This window comes from Zosterops lateralis (assembly GCF_965231275.1).
Source record: "Zosterops lateralis genome assembly, chromosome: 3".
Classification (NCBI taxonomy): Eukaryota; Metazoa; Chordata; class Aves; order Passeriformes; family Zosteropidae; genus Zosterops; species Zosterops lateralis.
In genome coordinates this window covers 48,549,061-48,573,635 of record NC_139764.1, presented here as the reverse complement: position 1 = coordinate 48,573,635, position 24,575 = coordinate 48,549,061, and the positions used below count along the sequence as shown (strand labels likewise).

The window sequence follows — 24,575 nt, the reverse complement described above, 5'->3', positions numbered from 1 at the left end:
ACTGTTTCTGTGAGCATCTGACATAGTCTGGAATTTGGAAGAATAACGTGATATAGCTTTGGAAACACTTTCTTTTAACTATATAATACTTGTAATATGGGCTTCTGGTATATTGCCATGTAGAGAACAATGGTTTATAGAGCAACATTATACAGTCTGATTGTTCCTTCCAGTTGTTCCGCTTCACTTTCCCCTGCACCCACTGCTGCTTCTTATATATATATAAATTATGCCAGCTGGGTTAGGAGAAAAATAAGTTATGGAAAAGTGAAAAATAGGTATTGGAAAATATTGTGCAACAACTGTGGTAACAATGTGGTTTGTTTAGGTTAACCTTCACCTCTGGATTTTCAGTAACTGCAATTTACAATATTTTAGGTTTTTAAAGCAATGCTATAATATTCAAGGGTTACAATAATGATGGGACCAGCTGTATACTTGTGGAGACACATATATTTTTTTACCTAAATAATGTAGGTGAATTAACTATTTACTACTTTTTGGTCTTAAAAATCATATCCTAATTCTCAACAGATAACCAATGCAGATATGGACCATCGGCACCCTCAGCTTGATTCTATTTTTACATTGGCTCAGAATCTGAAAAATAAAACTTCCAGTTTGGACATTAGGACAGAGATCACAGAAAAAAGTAAGTTTCTCCGTCCTGTGTTTGCAAATACTTTGTTTCCATGGGAGTAAAAAAACTTCATCTTTTTCTAAAATTCTCGATTGAGCATAGCTGAAGTTGCCTTCCTTGAAAAAGAAAAGAAAACTTAGCAGTTAAGTAGCTTTCATTTAAACAGTCTAATGAAAATTCCTGGAACAAGAATTGCCACTTGTTTTTTTGACTGGCCATTTTTTCAAGTATGAAGGTCAATAGTTTTGCCGGGATTTTGAAATATTTTGTGAAGAATTGGAGTTGCTTCACAGTTATAGACTCAGGGATGAGGATTGTATTTATTGAGAAAAGGAGCTAATCATGTTTTTTTTCTTGTTGAACTCTGAGTCACTGGACAGTTAAAAACATGAATGTATTGGCATGAGTACACTTTGCTTGTGTACTTTGAAAATTTTTGACTGAGAGTAGAGATTTTAAGTCACTGACAGGTACTTCAAAATTTAATTTCCAATTTAAAGGTTCCCACTCCCTCTGAAAATTTATTTTACTCATACTTAAGAAATGTACAATTGTCACAATTTGAAACTAATGGACAGTATGTTTTGTGAAGTCTAAAGCTTTGCTGATTGCTAAGATTAGAAAATTCATGCTGTGGGGAACACCATAATAAGAAGGAAAAATGGAAATATATATTTTCTTACATTCTCCTCTGTAACGTAGTTTTCCTTCACTTCATCTACATGAATTTCTTTGGTGTCCATAAGACTTGATGGAGATGATGTGGTCAGATGGGTTGTTTTGCTAGGGCTCTGATGAGATGGCATCTGCTGTCTGAGGCTCACAGTCTATGGATTGGTAGGGGCAGTAAGATTCAAAGAAGCAACTTAGTTTTGCCATCACTCAGAACTAGGAGTGCGGTAGAAACTCGAGGCAGGATAATAACTATGTAGTCCATAGGAATCAGTCAACAAGGTGACATGGAGTCAGTCACAAAACATTCCGGATTCTTCAGAAAAGCTGAACAAAAAGTAAAGGACCGTGTGTTGGAAGTTTGAGTTCCCCTATAGTCACGTGTTTCTAGGGTGGGAAAAGAGTTGTATATAGTGTCATGGATTAAGCTTCCAGTAGATACTTCAGATGTATGTGAAGATTTTTCTGCTTGTCATAAAACATGAAGATTTTGTTACCACTGACATTTGTAAAGAAAATTTGCTCTTTGAAAAAAGGTAAAGCTCAGGGCTGCTTTTTCACCTCGTTGTTTAAACAATCAATATGTATAGATACCAAATATATATATCAGAATATATCAGTGTCCTACAACCTTTTGTGAGTCTGCTGTGTATTGTCAGATGAAGCATAATTACTCAAATTGATAGGAGTAGAGAAACAGAGAAAAGCTTCCTTCTCTGGAACTTCCCTCCCAATTGCTTTATGGACACTGGGAATTGAAAAAACAGTCTCATCAGGAATTCTCTCTAGCCCTTCTGCCTGTGTTATCAGACCTGACAGATATCAGCTCATTACAACTTTTTTTAGGAACTTACCTCTTGACTCCACTGAATCCTGAGGTTACCAGGAATGTCACTATTTTTCTGTCCTGTTTTGCTAGAGGTAGAAAAAAGGGTAAATATGTCAGCAGTGTAGAGAATAAGGTTAATCTGTCTATTGATAAGAAAAAGTATATAAATAAGTATTGTTTCTATAATAGTAATGCTACTATGTAAACGTCAAATATCTGTGCTTGAAAATTAATCCACAAGCTGCCTGTGGGTTGAAATGGAGCCCTCTATATTGCACAAATTATTAGGTTTCTCCACCAGTATGGTGGAGTGATATTTACTCTGACAGGTGGGCTTTGCTGCCACAGTCTTTGAAAGCTTGGTGGAACTAAACAGGATATTGTTGAATGTATTAGAGTTAAAAGATTTTCTCAAGCAGATGAAGCACAATGGCTTTGTGTAATTGCAGAAGGTTAAAAAAATGTAAACCACTTAAATAGTTTCAATTTAAGTGCAACCTTTGGCATTTTTGCTTCATGGAAAATTGAAGTGAGCATCAAGCATGTTAATTTTCTAATAAAATTGTATACTTTTAAAATAAATACGTTGTATGTCTTACATACTGTGTACCTCATTCTGATCAGAGTAGTGAGATGCTTAAGAAATCCGGCTTAGTCTTTGGTTTTGCTTTTTTCCATTCACTTTTTTACAACATCTTTATTATGTTCTTTAGTGATATAATTTGTTCCCTGTAACTGTCACAACAGGTAGTAGAGAAATCTGTTTCCACCTCTACAGACTTCCAAGTAATACTCTTGCTTTAATGGTCTAGAAGTATCCAGGAAGAGGTATGAGGCCATGCGTTTCTCTCCAAAGACAGATTCACTGCATTTTGTGATGCACTATTTTTGTTCTGGGCTCTTAGGTTGTCTTTTTCACTCCTTGTTTATTAAAGGTTAAGTGTGCTATCCACCATCTAATACAACTATTTATTGAGAGGAATAGAATTTCTTCTACTTGAAGGAGGTGTAGTGTAATCAATAACTTCAATATAGGTTGTTACTACGTTGTAGGATGTTTCTACCCTGGCCAAAGCTGTAGTGCAGGTGCCATGAGACAGTGGTCTGGAATGTTCAGTTTGCTTTATACAAGCTGTCTATGCTGTATTTATTTACTTATTTATTTGTATTGGTTTAAGTTACAGATGCACAAAGATGAATTACTGGTCCTATCACCCTAAAATCACACTAAAATTGTGCTCCTTGGAGCCCTGCTGCTGGCATATCTCTGCAGTGCAGTTTCCTACATGTGTGTACTTTAAAAGTAAATAATGACTTTGAAATATTCCAGAAATAATAGTTGTTACTTGTATGCTGATCTGCCTAAGCAAGAGGAACTCAAAGCCCTGATTTTTTCATTTGCTTCTTTGAATATGTCAAATACATGAGGAGTTAAAATACTGAATATGGACACTACTGTGTTTGAGGATGTGTTATATTATTGCCTTTTGCCCTGAAAATTAAGAAGTAGTTATGGCTACTTTTTCATTTGCTTCCTGTTTTTCATGTTCTGTGTTGTCCTCTGCAGTGGAGAAGCTGAAGAACCAGTGGGACAGCACCCAGCACAGCGTGGAGGTGCGGCAGCAGCAGCTGAAGTACATGCTGGCAGACAGCCTGCAGTGGCACGAGCAGAGGCAGGAGATGGAGCACCTCATGGAGCAGTGCGAGATCCGCCTGCGGATGCTCCTGCAGGCCCCGAGGGAGATGCTTACCAAACAGATTGCAGAGACCAAAGTAACACCGCTTATGCTTATTGTTTTTTTCCAATTCAGATTCCTGAGTGTGTGTACTGCTACTGGATTCAACTGATGAGTGAATGTGCAATTTAGTTGTACTATTTTCTGTCTTTTTGGGCATGTTATTTTCTTAATTGTCTATGCTTTTCAATATATCAGACTTCCCAAGCATCCTCATTCGGGGAGGTAAACAGGTGGTATATGTGCATATGTGTCTTTGAAAACTTACCTAAAGGAGTATAATGTAGCATCAAAGAAATTATATTATTCAAAAAGCTTGAACCTCAGACCAATTAAAATTTAATGATACTGCCACAAAATTGACTTGGTAGAAATATTTAAAAGTAGCTTAGTAAGTCAAGGAATGGACTAAGGTATTTTAAATAGTCCTGAATTTCACTTCTCATGTGTGCCAGGCATATCCAATGCCTTTTTTTTTCCGGATTCCGTGCAATCTCTGGTGCTTTTTATATCATGTCAAGCGTGCTGTGATAAATCTGTAAGTCTAGTGTCCTTTGTCCTGGTGGCTGTCACAAAAAGGGCAGGCTGTAGGTGGTACAGTATGAGAACTAAAGACACAAGGCAGTGAGAGAGGCTTTTACCAGTGCAGTATTTTGAACAGGGATATAATAGAGTTTAAAAAAAAAGTGCATATGTATATATGCACATATATATTCATGAAGGAGCAATGTAGAGGTGCAGCTGGGTATGGAAAGAGGCAAGGAGTATGATTGTGAGAGTTGCTTACCAATCCATAGCTATTTAAGTACACAGTAAAGTTGTGTGCTTTGCATAAATATCTGACTAGTGTCTATCTCTACATGAGCAGGGAAATAGAAATGGATTATTATGTCTACTTTGTTTTCTTAAGTGAAATCAGGCCTGTGCCCAAACAGAAAGTTAGAGGCCATAATTATGCAACTGCATATATATATATATTTATGCAAATATTATTTTTTATTTAGAAATAGTCATGAGTTTAGATTCTCTAATGTCAAGGCATGTTGTAAATATCTTGCCACAATAAACAAATGTTTTTAATGTATTTTCATAATTCTAAACAAACAAAACCAAAAAGAAAAAAAACCCAAAGAATGAAATCAAAATTTTATACTGCACATTTCATTTATGTCACCTTTATGAGCTGCTTATATTGTTATTATAATAATTCAGACTTATTCATGCTATTCAAAATACAGAAGTGTTTTTATTTCTGTTGCCAGTAGACTATAAAAGAGTATTTCTCTAACCTTTGACAGTTCTGGCAAATACAACTTTTTCTCACCTATTTTTGTTTTGATTAGTTCATTATCAGGACAGTTAATATCTGTAGATTTTCTCTTTAAGATTTTACTCCTAGATGAAAAATGTGCACATTTTTCTTTTTAGGAAAGAGGAGAAAATTAGGGGTTTATAGTATGTGATAAAATGAATAATGTGAGAAATAATCTGATTTTAATCTGTCTAATTTGGCATTGCTTTTTAGCTGTTAGTGCAGGATTTGCACAGAGGTGACATCACAGTAGCAGCATTCAACGATCTTTCTAATAAACTGCTTCGCGAGTATCGTGATGATGACTCAAGGAAGGTGAAGGAAACCACTGACCAAATGAACACTTGCTGGGTTAACCTGAACCAAAGGTAATTACAAGGTTTCACTCTATCTGTAGCAGCTGGTGTCTTAAACTTGCATTCTCTGTATACATATGTATTGTAGGCTCTTCTCTGTGTGCATTAGTGCAACATTTAGGGCTGCTGGGGATAATTAGTCAATTGCAGTCAAGCTCTTTTGATGATTGAAGTTCCCACAGTTCACAGTGGAAAGCTTCTGTATCACTTCCCATTTATACAGTATATTTTTAAGCAGAAAAACAGGGGACTTCTCATGTTTGGTTTCAGGTTTTCTTGTAGCGGCTATTCTCTAAAAGTCTTTGAAAGTTCCTTTCTCATTCTTTATTGCTAGTATGATTTATGTATTTGTAGTTTGTTTTTTACCTTCCTTTTCATAAGGATCTAAGTGTTCAGCTTCATTATCCCATGCATAAATTCCTTACAGCCTTTCCTCTAATGGAAACTTCCCCTGAATGGGACTGTGCTTTGTGTTCTCGAGTGCAATCCTGCCAGTACTCCCATCTAGAAAATACTTGTGCTGTAGAAACTGAGACTTAATTGAAGTTTCTTTCTATTCATCCTCTATTTAGGATGTATCTGCAGATATGTCTCACTGAAAAAGTGGTATTTTTCTATGCATCATCTTTTTTTCCTGCAGAGTAATCTAATTTCTGCAGAAATGCCTTTGAGTATTTGGTATTGATGGACAACTAACATTTTAGAATAGTGTCTGACTCTGAATTCTGAATGTCTATATGCATTGTGATTAGAGGGAGAGAAGACAAAACTGATCCTCTGTATATGGGAGTGGGGAAGATGACAACTAAAGTCTGTATGTATATATGTGCATGTGAAAAATGCAGGTGCTTTTGGAGTGGGATGTCAGTTAAAGGAATGAAAAGTCTGCTTAGTAAAGTTTAAGGAGATGTTATCTCTTGAGGACTGAGAGGAGGTTATAGAAACTGTGGAGTTATAGAATAGTGTGAATTGGAAGGGGACTTAAAGATTATCTAGTTCCAACCCCACTGCCACAGGCAGACCATAGTCTGCTAGATCAGATTGCTGAAAGTGTGAGTCAGTCTGACCTTGGACACTTCCAGGGATGGGGCTTCACAGCTTCTCCTGTTCTAATGCTTCACCACCCTCACAGTGAACAATTTTTTTTCCTAATAGCTAATCTAAATATGCCCTCTTTCACTTTAGAGCCCTTATTCTTGTCCTGTCCTTGCAAAAAGTCTCTCTCCATGTTTCATGTAGGACCCTTCAGGCTCTACAAGGCTACTATAAGATCCCCTGGGACCTTTGCTTCTCCAGGCTGAATAACTCTGACTCTCTCAGCCTTTCCTCTTAGGAGTGGTGCTCCAGCCCTCAGAATATTTTAGTGGCTCTCCTCTGGACCTGATTCAACAGGTCCTCATCCTTTTTCAAGTTGGGGCTCCAGAGCTGGATGCAGCACTCCAGGTGGGATCTCACTAGAGTGTAGTAGAGGTGCAGGATCCCCTCCCTGGCCTTGCTGCCACGCTGCTTTGGATGCAGCCCAGGACACCCTTGGCTTTCTGGGCTGCAGGCACACATTGCTGGCTCATGTCTGGCCTCTCACCCACCAGCACCCCAAGTCCTTCTCAGCAGGACTATTCTCAGTAAGCGGGTAACGAGGGAAAGCAGAGTAGAATGTCATCTTATCCTTCCTTGGAGGAAAATAGTTCTTCTGTCATTTTGTGCTTTGGATGTGGCAGCTTGTTTCCTAGTTAATTAGAGGATGAAGGGAAACATTGGATCCTTGTAGGATTGGTATTGACTGTAGACTAAAACCCTGTAGTAGTCTCATTCACATTCAGACGTTGCAGTGTTATGGCTAGAACTGGCATAAAACTGCTCAGAGAAGGTGACCAGAAAGAAGAGCTCCTGCCTGGAAGCCTCTAATTAGTTTGGAATCTGCTTAAAGTCTAAAATAATAAGCTACTGCATTTTGTTGTGTATAACTGAAGCTCCTTTATTATCACTGGGGCTACTGTTTGAAGTCTGCAGCCTAAGGAAGGTGAATATCTGCTTTGTTTATTAACTAGTGGCAGAATATAAAGGACAGCTCTGAGAGCCAGTGGGTAGCCAGTGTGTGGAGCTGCTCAGTGTAATTCCATCTGAGCAGCACGGTAGAATTAAAAGGGGAGAATGTGCAATTAAAACACCTTTTCAACAGGATGAAGATTTTTATACTTACTTTAAATGCAAGAAATAGAAATACCAGTGACAAGGCTTACTTTTAGTGACAGATGTTGGGACATGTGGGGCTTATATGTAGGGTGGACATGTAGCCCTATGGACTCTATAAGAACAATTCTGTAGTTATATCATAATGCTTTAAAATACCAGTTTGTTCCTCTACTTGGAGGTTGTGGAAAGGGTACTTAGTAACATCACCTGGAAGGATTGTTGTCCCGGTCACCGTAAGAGCACCACCAGGAAGACTGTAGCTATGGCATGTAAAGTGAAGGAACTTATTTTGAAACTGTTGGCATCAAGAGATTGAAGCTCCACAGCTTGATATTGTGTAAATTGGATACTTTGCCCAGTTGGCTATTAATGTTCTATTTTTGTACTTAAGGGTGAAACTATAGTCATTCTGTGTTTGTGCTGCCTAGATAATGGATTATAGTTGCTTTCTTTACTGTCTCAGATGTTAGTTTCTGAATTTCTTTTGATCACACACCATATGCATTGCAGATTTTTAGTATAAACCTACAAAAATAATTGGGTGTAACAGAAACCTGAAACAGAGCCATGAAAACTTAAATAATAGAATAACTTTTTATTTTCCTTGGGTGTGTTTGCCAATAGAATCTGCATAGACTTTATCCACTATCACTGTATTAAGTTAGCTGCATTTGAAAATAATTCACCAGCTTCATTCAGTTCTTGCAGCCTGGAAGATATATAGATCCTCTGTCTTTTGAGGCTGCTCTAATTGTGTCAGAATTATTTGAAAATCTAAGTTATGTTTTTAGAGCATGGGGTAGTTTTTAATCTGCAGCACAGAATTCTCCATTTTCTGCTTTATGTTTGAAGTCCATTCTAGCAGGGTAGGAAAGTATTTCCATCAGCTCTCTAAAAGTGTTGCTCACTACTGCTGTATGTGTCCTCTTTAAAAACACCCATGTAATCTTACAATGTTAGTTGTAAATTTGTACATATTTAGTGACAGGATTGGTTTTCAGCTATAATTCAAATATATAGCAGCAGTGGGTTGGTAATAGGATTTCATTATTTCCTTAAAGCTCAACCAAGCTGAAAGCTTGAGAAATTAAGACTTTAGGATGAAGACAATACTCTTCAATGAATGTTGTTAACTTCAAAGTTCAGGTTGTCTTGATTCCTGTCTAATACATCAGTACTTAGACTTAGAGATCTGGGTCACTTTAGTATTTCATCCTTTGGGGCTGTTCTTTTTCTTTGAAGGTCACCTTTATTAACAGTCTATTCTTCCTGCTGTCACTCCTGTTCTTCCACCTTTGGCCTTAACCCCCTGTTAAGGAAAAAAAATCCCTGCAGAGGAGAGGGTTTTGAAGTTAGAGCTCATAACTGCTTTTATTTTACATTTTTCTCACAGTTCCTTGGTGTACTCTAATTTTTAGCTGGTGCTTATTATCTTTTCTGGACAATATCAAACTACTTGTTATACCTAGCATGCTAGTTATTATTTTTTCTCAAGACTGGGTGAAACATTCCAGCTGCAAGTGAGAAGCAAGAATGAAGGCTTCTTGCTCTCCTAGTCATTTGCTAGTAGCCAAAATTTGAGCAAGCACAAAGTCAGGAATGATTCTTAGACTCTTATTTTGGATAAAGCAATTATTAACAAGTAACGGAAGACCCTAAGCTCCTGAAGTAGGGGTTGCAACACTATCTTTGTGCAGATTGTCCCTAAAAAATTCAGTTGGTTATGTTAAAACTTAGGAATGTGAGCCTGGCAGAATTGGGGTTGCATGAGATTTCCTCGCAGTCCTTGAAAGAAAACAGCTTTTACTTGCATCTGTCTCATCTGATGTGCTACTAAACCAGGCTGCTTGCTTTGAAATGTCATCCTGAATGGTACTGAACACCCACTGCTTCTTTTCTAAAAGGAATATTTTAACTAGTTCTGAAATTCATAATTCCAGACACGGTTATTCCTTCATACTGTTGAGCAGCATTTTGCCCCAGCACAACAAAGATGAAAGAAAGGTGAAGTAGATGGGAGGATGTAGAAGACACAAGTTTGGGCCTGTCTGGAGAAATGTGGAAATATCAAATACTGAGTGTTTTGGCCTTGTTTGTCTTAAAATTAAATATCACTTTACCCTAAAATCTTATAATACAGATAGTGCTTGATGTGAAGATAAAATTGAACTTTCTACTCACTCAGCAGAAGCATTCTAGCTGTTAGCTCTGTTAGAGGTTTCTTTAGTGTGCTGGTGTGGGACAGCTTGTTTCTTTTGTCTTGACTTTGGCAGAAGGAATGCTGCAGAATTAAAGCCTCAAATGGAAGAAATTTAGTTTGTCATGCTTTATTAATGTTGCAAATCAGAGCTTTTAAAATTGCTGACTGTAATAGTTTCTCATCTGAGTTTCATTTCAAACACTAGGAGACAGTACTGTTATGCAGAACTATCAGGTGATTTTTTTTTTCCCCTAGGAAATTGTTTGGATTATATTGTTATTACATGAGAAAAATCCCTTACAGACACAAACTTTAGTGTTTGCATCAGTTGGAAATCTTTTGGATGATTGAAAATTTGGACCATATTCTGCCAGTCTTTTTTAGGTTTAATTTGTTTAGCATGGCTTGACTGTTATGATGGCAGTGTATTATTCTGTTTGTTTGAGTGATAGTGTCAAAAGTCTTGTCTTCTAGCAGAGAGAACCAGGTATCTGACTTTTCATCCCTTAGTACTTTAACTCTTAAGAATTTATGGCAGTGTTTCTGCTCACTGTAAAAGGGAACAAAAATACCCCAAGCACTCAGTGCTGCTACTCCATGCACTTTTTTGCTGATGGGATAAAGCCAATTTTCACATATGGAAATAACACTTCTATCATTTGGGGTAGCATAAGTTGATGATGGTAACACTCTAAAAGGAAAATCTAGGTTTTAAATTAACTGAGTTTTTACTGTGTACCTTTTTAAAAAGGTCTGTTAAATGCCTAACTGGTTCAGGACATCTGTGGGTAGCTATAGATACACTAAAACAGTGATATAAATAATGATAAAACAAGCTGTATAGATGAATAGTTTCTTACTAGAGATATCTTTCAGATTTCCTTTTAGGCGTTTCATTATGATGTGTATAATGCTGTATGTTATGGGGGGATATTCTGATGCTTGTCTTCTTTTCAGAGCTGTCGATAGGCAGAATTTCTTGGAGACAGAGATGAAGACAGTCCAGGCCTCACACAAGGATCTGGAGAGCTTCCTCAAGTGGCTTCAAGAGGCAGAGACAACAGTTAATGTTCTGGCAGATGCATCCGAGCGTGAGAACACTGCTCAGGACAGTGTCTGCGTAAGGGAACTCAGAAAGCAAATGCAGGTAAGAAACTAAATAGTATTGCTGTTATTCAGGTTTTCTCTCAATGGCAAATATTATGAAGAAAAGCTGTCTACTTGCCTGGGGAAAGCTGCAGCCTATTGAAAGGTGTTTCCTAGAACAGTGTTTTAGAAGTCAGGTGTATGAAGGAAGCAGATTTGTCTTCCTAAGGTTTGAAGTACATATTTTTTGTGTATGTCTTTGGCACTGAGGGCTCTTAAATGTCCTTGGAGGGTGACTGCATTCAGGAAGTGTACGCTTCATTAAACCAAGTCATGTTGTGTGATTGTCCAACCGAACAATTTAATCTACTTCCCTCCAAGTAAAGCCCTCCTGGACTGCACTCTCTCCTGCTTCTGTCTGCCACCTTCCTCCTGCTTTTTCAGCAATCTAAGAAGTTGTTTGGTCTTGGATTACCTCTTCTCCCTCGTCTACTGCCCAGCAGCTCCCCAGCTGGCCTTCCTTCTTGTTCAGACCCCAAACTGGAAACCTTAGAAATGACTGAGGAGTTTAACTGACACCACTTATTAAATCCTGCAGTCTGTGTTTGGATTAATGTCATCTGTGATCTAAGTGGGTTTGAACAGCTTATAATGAAAAAATAATGTTGATTTTAGTAGTGCTCTTAATCTGAATATATCTATGCTGAATTAAAATGAAACAAGACTTAAAAGTATCTGATAGTGAGCTATTCTTGTTAATCATTGTGAAGAGTACAATATTTTGTAGAAGCTTCTATCTATTGATGATGAGATGTCACTCATCAATGGTCAAATGATTCTAGTCAGTCATAAAACTCGTCTGTAGAGATGTGGCTTTTTGTGAAATGCTGAGACTAGTCTGTAGTGGTGACACCTAGAATTTAATGTTATGCTTTCTATTGGCGCCTCTCCCGACTGCTCTAGTGTGGTGGTGGTGGAAGAGCTAAAACAGGGCACAGGCAGCTAACAACAGAAGGCAGTGCTATGTAAATAGACTTATTTCTGCATTACCTTGCATTCTGTGTAGTCAATCACACCAAGATACAGCTTATTTCACAGTTTGCTTGTTGGCTCTGTGTGGCTGTGAGGCACTGTGTGTGTGGAAGGTTGTTTGCCATTCTTTGTTGTGCTGCAATCTGATTAAAATTGCCTGAGTTGTGCTGTGTGAGAGGAGAACTGTTGGGTAAGACTGCCTGCTGTTAGAGAAGGAGAAGGTCTGTAACCAACCCCTGACTGTGCACGTTGTCCTGGCTTGTAACAACCGTAAAGGCAGGTGGAGGTGCTGGGGCATCTTACAGAGGGTAAGATTTCTATATGTAGAATGGAATTTGTATATCTGTTTCCTCTGGTTCAGCATCCTGGTACCAGATATTGTCCATCTCTTTCTGAGACTGTATGTTTCTACACACTGTGCACATGAAGTATTGTTACTCAACTCACCCATGACCTTCAATAATATTGTGAGCCTTTTCTGGCTACCCTAGGAAGTGAAGTAGAGCATGCCAAAGACTGTCAGAGCATAATAACTTCCAGAATGAACTTTGTCTCCTACCGTCTTACAGTCTTGCTTTAAATGTAAAAGAAGACATTCATATCATGACACTGGCAAACACTCCAAAATCACTGTTTGTGTTCACAAGTATTTGTTCCACTTCTGAAAACAAAATGAAACTCTAACATCTTGCTGTACCTCAAAAGATCATGCCCACTCCCTTGCAAGTTCTTAAGCTTATTATCTGATTAAACAAAGATCATTTCCTCTTGCCCCATTATGTGGTGTAAAATAAGTGTTGATCTCGTGGCACTTTGTTTAATATGTAAAGAAGTATTGATTTTAAGGTTAGTGGTTAAATGTTTTTAAGAAGAATATAGGGATTATAACCTTCTCTACTCTGTGAGGAGATGCCTCTGCCCCCAAGGACATTAAGTAAAACTTTACTGTGAATTTAAGGTGTGATAAATTCTAGGTGAGATGAGCTGAACCTCGACCAAACATGATGAATTTGTTGTTGTTGGTGTTGTTATGTCACGCATTTTCAAAATAGGATCATCTGTTAAACTGGCATCTTTGCATGCGTAGAAGGACCATCCTCCATTACATTTTGGGTCTATCTTGTTTGGCTGCAGCTCAAGTCACTCTACAGTGGAATCAATGATCTAAGCTCTGAAGCCTTGTTTTGCCTTCCATTGTGATACCTGAGGCCAGCAACAGCACTATGCAAATTATGCAGACTTTGAGTAGCAATGTCTTTTTGAAAAGGAGAAATCCACAATTATATCATCAGTCAGTTCAGTTAATTTTCTCACTGTCTAAATGTTGTAGATGGCTTTACATTCAGGTTAGTGCCAAAATGCTACGGTCTGTGTTGGAAAAGGTTTAGCAGTTATTCGAAAGAGATTAAAACCTAATTTGAAAAAAGATGCAGAAAATAAGCTAGGAAGTAGTTAGAAGTAGTGCAATGCATGTGAAGCCTACAGATGTGAAGGTGTTCAAAATACTTCAAAGATTTTTTTTTTTTTTTGTATTGTAAAAACAGTTACCATAAGTACTGGCCAGCTGTCTGTCTCACTGCTTGATTAAAACTTGTAGATTGAAAGATCTGGAAAGATAAAAAGCAGAACTGAAGTAAGGAAAGGAAGGTATGGACCGTGGGATCTCTTACACAGCAGAGGTTTGAGCTTTTGCACAGTCATTTCTGAATGCTTCTGTGGTTTCAGAGTTCTGCTGCTTCATAGTTTTCCTTGAAAGATATTTGGTAAGTGCATGCCAGCTAATCGTGGTAGACTTAATCTAGAAGGTTAAAGAAGTAGACTTCTGGTGGGAATGGATGTCAGCCAGCAGCAATGGCATGCAGAGGAACAGTTCAAATAAGTGGTGAAGATGAGAAAAGACAGTGTGTCTGGCAAGGTGAATACAGATGGTAAGATTTCTATATATAGAGTGGAATCTGTGTATCTATTTACTCAAAATGATGATGTTATTGTTGCAGACAGATCAAGAAGAAAGCAGAGTACAGGGAAATGGGGTTTATGTGAGGAGTGGTAGAAACATTGATTCAGTCCTAAAAATAAAGATGAAAAGGTTGTCTTCACAGAATTGGATGGGAAGAGTTTTTAAATGTCCTGTATGAAGAACCTGAACCTTACATTCATCTCTTTTGTAGGAAAGTGCCTTAGAAGAGACAAAGCAGTGTACAATGCACTGACATCTAAGCTGTGCATTACTTTGAATCATATGAACTTGTCAGGATAGCTGTTGCCTCCATATTGTGCTGATTGATGTGCTTGAAATGTTGTAGGTACCTTTGCATATGGAAATATGCTCTTTAAATCATATGATCAGTGCTCCATCTACTGTGTTCAAGCCTCCTTGAACCTTTGTTACAGCAACCCCTCTGATACAAGTTTAAGTAGATTCATCAAAGCACCTTTGGAAGCAGTGGGTAGCTGGCTCTGGTTATGCTGCAGTTTTGCCACACCTAGGGGTATGTATGTTGGCTGTATTGCGTTGGGAGTGCCTTGCTGGTAGCAAAACACTTCCATGCTCTTCAACATCCTACTGTCATCCTTAGATGGCTTAAATAATTCTGCTTTGTCACGGGAAATACATCAAGATTGTGTTAACTCTTTGGATTGGAGTGTGACTTAGAGAAGGGGTTGGTGATGCAACTGTATGCTTTTACTTTGTCAAAACTCTATTTTTTTCTAGTCTAAAGTCATTCTGGAAAATATTTAAATGGAAATGGCTTGTGAAAAACATTCCTACTTCCTGGTGCAAGTGAGAATCCTTTGAGGTCCTTTTAACTAAATTAGCTTTAAGAGAGTTTTTATAGAAAGGTTTACCCCCTGCAGTTTTCCCTTTTGTGTTGGGTAATCTAGTTTTGAGAAACGCCTATGTGATTTATTAGCCTTTATTGTATGGCTGATATAATGAGGGCAGGTATCCCTGTGCTCCTCTCTCAAGATTTATAACACAATCTGTTATTCACTCACTCTACAGCTCTGCCAGAGCTGCGTTCAGTCTGAGAACGAGAGCATCCTTTCCCGGAGTGAGGGAGCAAACACTCAGCCTGCTGATAGAAAGCAGCTACTAGGGAAGAGCAACTGTTGTGATACACTGGAGCCGTCTTCCTGAAGGAATTCTTTTTCTGTTCCTACAGCTTTCAGGCTTAAATTAATAACCTTTTTCTGGCTATTTAGTGCACTCCTGAACAGTGGCAGACGATCGGCTGCTCAACTTCATTTGCCCTCTGCAAAAGCAGAGCTGAGCAATACCGATCAGAAGAATCTGGGAAGGCTGTTATTTTTTTGCATTTGTTTTGCGGGGTTATTTTGGGAGAAAAACTTATGCTGTATCAATCTTCTTTGCCTTTGAAACGTATAAAGCCTGTAGCTTGCAAAAGCAGTCCTGGAAGAGAGCATGCTCAGAAAGCTGGCAAATCATTGTCCAGTGACCGGGAGGAAATGATAGTTGCTCTTCATTTATAATGCAAATTCTGAGGTATCTTCAGAAGTGTGGCAAACTTAAAATGATGGCTGTGGTGAGAACCTCTCTTCAGAAAGTTGTGGTGTTGTTGCATCGTTTACAGAGGATGGCAGTTTCTTCTCCCCGTTACCAGAAGCTTTGTAAGGTAAGAAACATAAGCCCTAAATGTCGAGTGTGTGTATTGCTAACTCTGTTGTATTTCTGAGATAAAATGAAAAGAAAGTGAGTGTGGGATGAGTGTCAAAATCATTTAGGCTATCTAGTGTTTTTAAGCCTGTAATGCTCTCCATATGTGTTTTGTTAAAGAATGCAATACAGGGAGAAAACCAAAACAAAACAACCCTGTGCTTGTCAGAGTGATACATTTTTTTTAGAAAAGTGCTGTCTTGCCCACCACCTAGGTATCTGGAAGGAAACTTATGTTTGGTGATTTTTATTTATTTTTTTTTAATACTACCAGTTTTTTTCCTAGGGAGTTATTTACTTCTTGGTAAATGTGATTCTTTAACTCCTGTGCACCCATTATGTAGAATAATTGTGTTTTTCCATGCCCAGTGTTATTTTTCTTTTGAGCTTTATGAAACTTTCAATTAGGAATGAGTTTAGCAGACTTAATACACAGCCATTAATTTCTGCCTTCACCAGATGAGCTCTTTTAGTTAAAAAAATCAGGAAAAGTTGGAGGAAAAGCATGTTGACATAGGCTACCACTTATTGCTATTTTTGGTGGTACCTGGTTTGGTGTTTGATTGTTTCTATTTCCAAAGGCGATATTTACGTTTTGGGTTTTTTTTCACAGACTCAGTAGTTCTGAACCTCAATACTGTGGTGATGATCTAGGATACCTAGTAAAATTCACTTTTAAAATTAGTTTGATAACTCATCAGATTAAAATAAGTAAATAAATTAGTAAACTTCTAACTAATCTGTAAAGTCTGTGAGTTAATACTACTGCATTGTTGATGCCTGTTTGAGGTGGTCATACTGTGCTAATATTATTGAACTTTTAATATCAGAATTCTGTCATGAAACTTTGCAAAATTATAAAATTTGATAGGTCTTCAGCTGTACATACACTGACATAACATTACATAAATTCTATTTGGCTGCCTTTGAAGTTGTTTTTCTCTTTTTCCTGTTTATGATACTTTAAAAGTGTCTGTATTTTTTTGATGAAAATGTCTGTGTTTTGCATACAAGGTGTGTGAGAACCAAAGTCTTGTTCTGATGATAAGGCAAAGCCACCTGAACTCATCCTATCTGCTTCAATCTGAAATGTGCTTTCTGTTGCGAGGAATTTAAAAATTACATCAAGTGAGAAAGATCCCATCCTTAGAGTAGGGTTTGAAAGTAAGGAAAAAGTATCATGCAGGATGTTGTTTGTAACAGTGAGGCTTGTAAATGAAGTTCTGGCATATGTGGAAAAATATTTAATTCAAATGACTGTTTGAGCATGCTTCAGTTTACCAAGCTGTACTAATAGATGCATCTTCATTATGAAGAATGAGAGACAGTAGTTTGTTTACACACAAGCTGTTTTAACAAGCATTTCTCAGTTGTTCTTGTCTATCAATTGCCATTAAACAGCCTGTTTACTTTTGTGAATAAAGCAGATTTTTTTAATAATGTGAAATACGCGTTATAATTGCCTGTTTAGTCACATTTTTGTGTAAACTTGTTTGTAAAATGTTTGTCTAGCCACTATTTAGTGACTCTTACAGTAATAATTATTTGCTAATTAGCCTGAGAGCCCAGTAAATGGTTGCATACTTAATTTGTTGAGTTTAAGTCTACCCAAGGGGTAGCGAAAAAAGAATCTTCTAAAAGCTGCTATTAAAATATTTTCTGATTGAGAACCCATGCAGTAATAGCCTTGGGAATACACATTTCTTAAAATTACACAGTGTATTTTTTTTGCTTGTTAAAAAGTCATGTGGCTTAGTTTTTCAGATGTCTGTGCTTAGTTTACTGAAGATAGAATTGTTGGTCTTCTTGTAGAGTTAAATCAGACACTAATTGAGGAGGGAAAAAAAAGAAATGCTTTACGATCCCAGTCGCTTCCAGCAGGTGTCAATGTAAGGCAATGATAGATGGAAGTCTGGTGATGGAAATGTTAATGCTTAGATGAGAAAATGTATGGAAATTACTAAAAGCAACCGTGACAGCATGTCAGGAAGGATTTCTTGTAGTGCCCTGTATACTTCTGTCTTTGGAATGTCAGACGTTTGTATGTATCTTGTGCACTCTCTGGACATACTGGTATAGTTCAGATCTGCAGAAGAGAAGCTATTTACGACAGGGTATTAATTATTGCATTATATCCAGGGTAGATGCCTTATGAACTACATCTACGTGTTTCACGTGAAGTGTTCTCTGAAGCGTAACAGAGAGCCAATAAAATATTTAAGGCAAATTGTTGAAGTTTAGTGTTTGTTTTAAACTGCACTGTTTACGAAAGAAGTAGTAAGACTTTTATTATTTAACTGTACTGGGAAAAGTAATGATTGCTTTTAATGGCCTCATATAATAGTAGCAATCAGCATTCATAATCCACATATGGTAAATTTCTTTATAGCAAAACCAAAAATAAACACTTTGTTGACATACTACAGCATGGCTGAAAACCACAAAATCCCAAGCTTGGGAAATTTCTTCTGTTGCTTTTTCTTTCACAAATTTCTTCATACCAAGATGAGTTTTGCCAGATAGACCTTTTCAATAGTTGCTATTTTATTCTTTTCCCTTGAAATTAGTGGCATACCAGGGCAAAATGTCTGCATTTGGCATTGTGTGGTCAATATGTAATAAGTTTTGCTTTATTGTTGTTAGCAGCTTTGTTTCAAAACTCTTGTGTAAGACTTTGATGCTGATAATGAACAATCAGAAAACTGGTGTATGGGCTGTCATCTGCTCTGTGTTTTTGTTGATATGATTGTTCCTTAAAGACTTACTAGTTATATCCAACTAGCTCAGACTAGAATGAGTTTATAACAGAGAAAATTTTAAGGTACAAATTGATAGGTCTTTTCTGAGAGACCAGAGCTCCAATATTATTTGTAAAAATAAAGTAGAGAATTGTGAAACTTGCTTAATCTTCCCTGATGGAAGGTAAGGAATAGTGCATCTCTGGTAGAGAGGTAAATGATTACCTCAAAATACGTATCTTGCTTGTGGAATTTGACTGTGGTATTTTTGAAAGACACTTAGGGACTGGAGCATTCATCCACTGGAAAACAGGCTGAGGAACATACCTAGTTGCTGAGAGGTTTTTTCTCATTTTTATCTCTCACTTTTTTGATAAATTCTTGAGAAGGACTTGCTTAAAAAAAAGTAAATTCATCTCCCTTCATATAAAATACTCAAGTCTCAAACCTAATACAACATGAGTCTTCATGTGGTAACTTAGGTGAGCTCCTGACTTTCTCATCTATGAAACACATCAGGAACACTTCTCCTGAGGTTTTTTTAAACATACTTAACTTAAAATGCAGTCTTCTTATTTTACACTGTTTTTATAAATGAGTGATGTTAAATATATAAAACTGCAGGAAGTTAGAAACACAGCAAATGCTGGGGTCAGTCAAAACCTTTTTTTGCTGTGATACTGGTGATGCATTCCAAAAGACATTTACATCATGTTGAATTTTGAGAGTAGCTGCAAAGACTCTGTTCCTATGAAATCTTGAAAAAAAAATATGAAGGTCGTGGGGCAGGACAAAAAAAAAAAGCCTGGAAGGCTGTTGAGAAATGTGTAAGTTAATCCTGGTTCCAATGAATTCAAAAAGATACAAGTTTTTTAATGTTTACATGACTTTAACTTCATTTAGAAAATAAATCATTGGACCTTGACATATTCAGGTATAAAATAACCGAGTGGATGAGGAGGAGCAGCAATGTGGTACATTCATTGGATAGCAGAAATGAGAACAAATGTTAATTTTGGAAACATGTTCTGAAGTAGGCTACTGTATTAAGCAGGTTGTTGATTGGAAAATGAAGAAGTGTCGTCAAAAGCATTGCTAAATTATGCAGAGTTTCTTTTTTTAGATGAGAAAGTCAAGTCCAGACTGCTTGATATGGTTCTAGTTGTATAAAGGACATTCTAATTAGATTTAGATCTATGAGAAAGCCTTATTGAAGGGAGGAGGCCAGAATTAAAGGGAGCCTTGGATAATAATGACTATTATCTACTAAAATACAATGAGGCTAGAAGCAAACAAATAAAAACAGAATGGCTGTTTTGGAAAAGGAGATGTAGTAAATAATATCTAATGATCAGCCTCTCAGGAGTTTAGGATTTACCATGTTAGAAAACAGCTGAGTAGTGTAACTGGTGACCACCCCTCTTCAGAGCACCCACAGCTTGTTTGCATTGAGAATGATTGTAGAAGTGGTTTTCAGTGTGATTTTTTTTGAGAGAGAGTATGTACAGGGCTGAAACATGACTTGAGTTCTTGATAAGCAGAACAGGGCTAACATACAGCTAATCAAGGGCAACAAGGTACCTTGATGGTATTTAGTGGTAGAATATAACCCTTATTTAAAGGAACCTGAATAGGCTAGGAATGTGTCAGTCAATGGTCATTTAAAATTAATGAGATGGACATAATTTTTTTCCAGGTTTGGATTAAAAGTTGTAAAGTTGAAAACTGGTGGGGAATACTTGAAACGATAAGCATCTTGAAGTCTTGGGAGGTGACAGTTGATTTGCTTCTGGCCTTTATTATAGAATGATCACAGCAGCTAGAGAAACAATGGAAGGCTGAAGAAAAATTTTAATAGCCTTAAAAATGAGGTAAATGAAAGTTAGAAATGACAGTCCAGTGAGTCAAAAGATATGAAAGTTAAAATTATGGACAAGAAATTAAATTCCAGTTGGAAATATAATAACTATAATGGTGTTCGGTGTTCCATTGGTATCAAATTGCACCTTTGTATATACTCTGTCAGTGATGGGCAAGCACAATTAGAGCCTTTGGTGTGTAGGCAAGATGTTGTTAACTGTGAGCATGTTATTTACTGATTGATTTCCTTTGCACTTCTGGAGGGATCAGATTAAAAAAAAATCAGTGGGATATTGGAGGGATGTTTTGGTCAGAGATATGAGATCCTCAGAACTCCCACAGTCTCCTAGGATAGTATATGTTGGTTCATGAAGAAAGGTGTGGATTCTGCTTGTGATTGGATTGTCGAAGAATGAGAAGAATTTCAAAGAAAAACTTGTAGGTAAAGTTAGTGGGAAGACCTTTTGATAGTGAGACTTAGGAGCTTAAGTGTCTTTCCCCAGGACTCCTGTGTCCTTAGTCCTTAAAGAAAACATTTCCCAGTGTGATGGCTTACTGCAGTAAGGCAGTTCCCAGCATAAAAGATAAGATGGTGATTGTGAAGAACCATCATGGATTTTGAGAAGGGTGCCCAAGCTGTTTACTTTCTGTGAGAAAATTGTTGCTGTGTCTTTGGATGTAGGGAAAGCAGTACTTTTCCCTGATCATGATTTTAGAAAGACTTTGGATGCAGCCTCTCACAACCAAATCAGAGATATGGACAAGACAGATGAGCCACAAGGTGGGAAGACAACTGTTTGGACCATTTGTGTTCCTCAAGGAATGTAACAGACACTGGTTCAGTTTAGCATTGTTATGAATACAGAGTGGGATGAAGTGTACTCTCAGTAGGCTTGTGAGTGATAATAGACTCTGTAGGAACAGTTCTGTTCCCATTCTTTGGGGCCTCAGGAGGGAGGAGGGGTGGGCTGACAGGAACCCCATGAATTTTTAAAAAAAGCCCCTAAAAACCCCAAAGCCAATTCTTGCACCTGAGAAGGAGTGATCCAATGCATTGGTACAAGTGTGAGAAGGATTGTAGCCAGACAGGAAGAAGTGTTTATGTTTTTCTACTTAGCACTCATGAGGTCATGTCTGGAGTATCACAGTTGGTTTCAGGCCCCCAGTTTGACAGAGAGTGAGAGATTGGGGTGAGTGCAGTGCTTGGAGCACACAACTTAGGAGTAGAGCAGCAGGGGAGCTGACTTCATTTAATTTGGAAGAGAGAAGGCTCCAGGAATTTCCAGCTGCTGTCACTGCATACCTGGTGAGTTGTTACTATAAAAGTTGGAGCCAGGCTCTTCTTGGAGGGGCCATGTGGAAGGAAAAGAGGCAGTGGGAATAAGCTGCAGCAAGGGACATGGATGTAAGGGCAACAATTCTGCACATGTAGCTGTGTACTGGAGTGGGTTGCCAAAAAAAAGAGGCTGTTATATTTCCATCTCTGATGGTATTAACACTTGTAGTGGATAAGGCCCTTAGCAGCAGACGCAGCTTTGAAATTAGTTCTTGGAATTGGCAGGAGGTTTGACCTCCAGAGCCTCCAACTTGTGCTTTTCTATGATTCTCTATGCCAGTGCCCTATTAGCTTATAAGTGAAGACTAAAATAGTCAAAATGACAGTGCAGCAATTTTCAGCTGTGGATTGCTCACTTCCTATGAAAAGGAGCTTCATGATTTTACTCTATGTGAAAAAATTCTTACTTCTCTGCTGAATTTTGGTGTAAATCTGGGCCTGCTAGGAGTCTGCTGAAAAGCCACAGCATGTACTCGTGTGGAAATCCTTTTGCTGTAGCCTAACCTCGATAGTGGCAATACAGTACAGTCAGGCACTTGGTGCAAATCTAAATTATGTGCCTATGATTAGAGGGCGTTTTTATATAGCATAAAACTTTGTCATCTAATTTTCCCCCCACTTCTGTACTTTCAGATAATGTTTTCAGAACTGAAGTAGAAGGCAGAAGGGTTTTGAACATCTTGAGTGATGGGGCTGACCTAAATGAAAGCACTTTGTTTTGCCATTGGTCTAATTAGGATCAGCGCCAAATAAATCTGTATAATAAATGGGTACATTTAACCCTTGTGCTCTCTAGTCCTCTATGTATGAGGCAGCTTCTCTAGAAACAGAATGGTTTCTTTAAGGTGAAATAAAAAAAAAAAAGTGGGAGAGGACATGAAGCCTCAGAATTTCAGTATTCTTAAGCACTGCACCAGTCATTCCTATTTGCAAACAAAATGCAGCTTAACAAAAGTTAAGATAGGTTCTAGGATATGGCACTTCTTAATAGCATTTTGTAGTAATGTGGAAGGGGAGGAAAGGAGAGAGGAGATGAGAGAAATATTTCAGGACATGCTTTTAGAATCCTCTTACATTTATTTAAAGGCAACTCTGATTTTTAAGCTGAAAATATTTTACTTATTGCAGGAAAATTGGATCTAAAATATGAGGTAGTTCTATTAAAGCATGAATGAAGCATTAATGGGAAACTTGACTCCCATGAACTTCACATGTTTACAGAAGCTGGATCAATATTTGATATAAGACCCTCTTGTCATAGTATTTTGCCACAGTGCTTTTTGATTGCTGCTGTTTTTCAGGAAACAATTCCCCCCCACTTTCCCTTTCCCTTAGGGCTTAATTACCCATCCCAAATTCATGAAGTCTTGAAGCAGTAGTTGCTTAGAAAAGCATAGTGCTTCACCAGTTTGTGTCTAGAGAACTGACAGTTTTTTCTTGTCGTCTTCAGACAGATCATTTGAGCTTATTTTTAAAAAAAGCTGCACTCACTAGGTAGCTGGAAAAATAATGCTGTTTGAAGATGTCCTGTCACTGTTAGTCATCAGGGACTCTGGAAGAGTTCTGGCCTCCTTTTTGCCTTCCCCTCTGTTTTTAATCAAGACAAACTGTAAGAGACATCATGTTCCAAAGTTGCCCTGAGAGTTTTCTTTTTCATATCCACTGGTTGCAGACCTGTGTTGCATTCTGGCTGCTCTGTGATGTTTTCATGCTGGGCACACTTTGGTGCAAAGGATTTTACTTCAAAGCAAAAGTAACTTGCTCAGCCCTGCATAGTTGAGTAATTCAATGTGGATGGAAGATGTCAGTTGTGTTTTTGATAATTGATATCTGTGTTGTGCTACAGGAAGCAATTCTTCGTAGTCATAGAGTAATTATATTTACTGGTGGTATATGGTAAATATGGTAGGTGCTGTGAGTGAAGTAACAAAGTGAAAGTTGTGCCAGGGGAGGTTTAGATTGGATATTAGAAAAAAAAATCTTCACTGAAAGGGTGGTCAGGCATTGGGATAAGCTGTCCAGAGAAGTGGTGGAATCAGAGTTCCTGGAAGGGTAGGAAAAAAATAGTTTGTGTAGGGACATGGGTTAGTGCTGGACTTGGCAGTGCTAGGTGAATGATTGGAACTGAAGATCTTGCAAGTCTTTTTCCAACTTTAATGATTCTGTGAATCTGTAGATTCTCCTCAGTTGCTGATGAGCCCTGTATTTATGAGCACAGTGTTGTGGTAATGGGGGAAGTGCTGGTTTCTCTGCACTGGTGTTCCAGATTTCTGACCTGGAGAAAGAATCCTTTCTGGGGAGAGGTGGAGACTTTGGTTTTCAGTGTTTGCTCAATTCTTGGCATTTCTGCTGAGACTGCCGATCAATTAGTGCTAATTGTGCTGGCTTTTGGGATACGGTCCTAGAACAGTCATCTGAGGTCACCGCTTTCTGTCACCTGCTGTCTTTGGACTCAGTTTCTGAACTATGATTTTTGCTTTCCTATTTTTCCTTTTTTTTTTTAAGAGAGGATGCATTATTAACCCTGAAATAATCACTCACCCTTCACATTCAATTTTGGATGTTCCATATCAAATACTGGAAGTCTTTTGGTTATTATTCTCTTATTTTTTGCTACAAAGAGGAGTATTTTTTGCTGCAAGTTCCAACACAGCAAGCTATTTGAAACCAGTGTCTTTCTCCTCTTTCTGTTACTGAAATTAAGCTTTAAATTTCAGAGGTTAAATGAAAGTTACTCAATATTTGAAATTCTTGGGCACCTCTTGAGAAAGTTGGAAGCAAAATAAAAGATTACACAAAATCTCATTTCCCCATTTTTTTCTTTATTAGCAAGCATGACAATTTCCTCTCTTGGAAGAAGCCCGTCAATGATGTTTCACTTCTTTGCTATGTGTTTGCATCAGGAG

At 37.8% G+C, this 24,575-nt stretch overlaps 1 protein-coding gene across 6 annotated transcripts in view; it reads left to right on the top strand.

The window, feature by feature from the left end:
* The window catches only part of UTRN (utrophin), a gene marked incomplete at its 3' end in the record, with an annotated part of 340,309 nt that overhangs the window by 141,048 nt on the left and 174,686 nt on the right, over positions 1–24,575 (top strand). For all 6 annotated transcript variants that reach the window (XM_083856272.1, XM_083856271.1, XM_083856273.1 and 3 more), the window contains 4 exons: positions 535–652; positions 3,709–3,914; positions 5,403–5,557; positions 10,896–11,085. In XM_083856272.1, the coding sequence (XP_083712398.1) occupies positions 535–652; positions 3,709–3,914; positions 5,403–5,557; positions 10,896–11,085 (669 nt within the window). The remainder of the gene's footprint in view (positions 1–534; positions 653–3,708; positions 3,915–5,402; positions 5,558–10,895; positions 11,086–24,575) is intronic.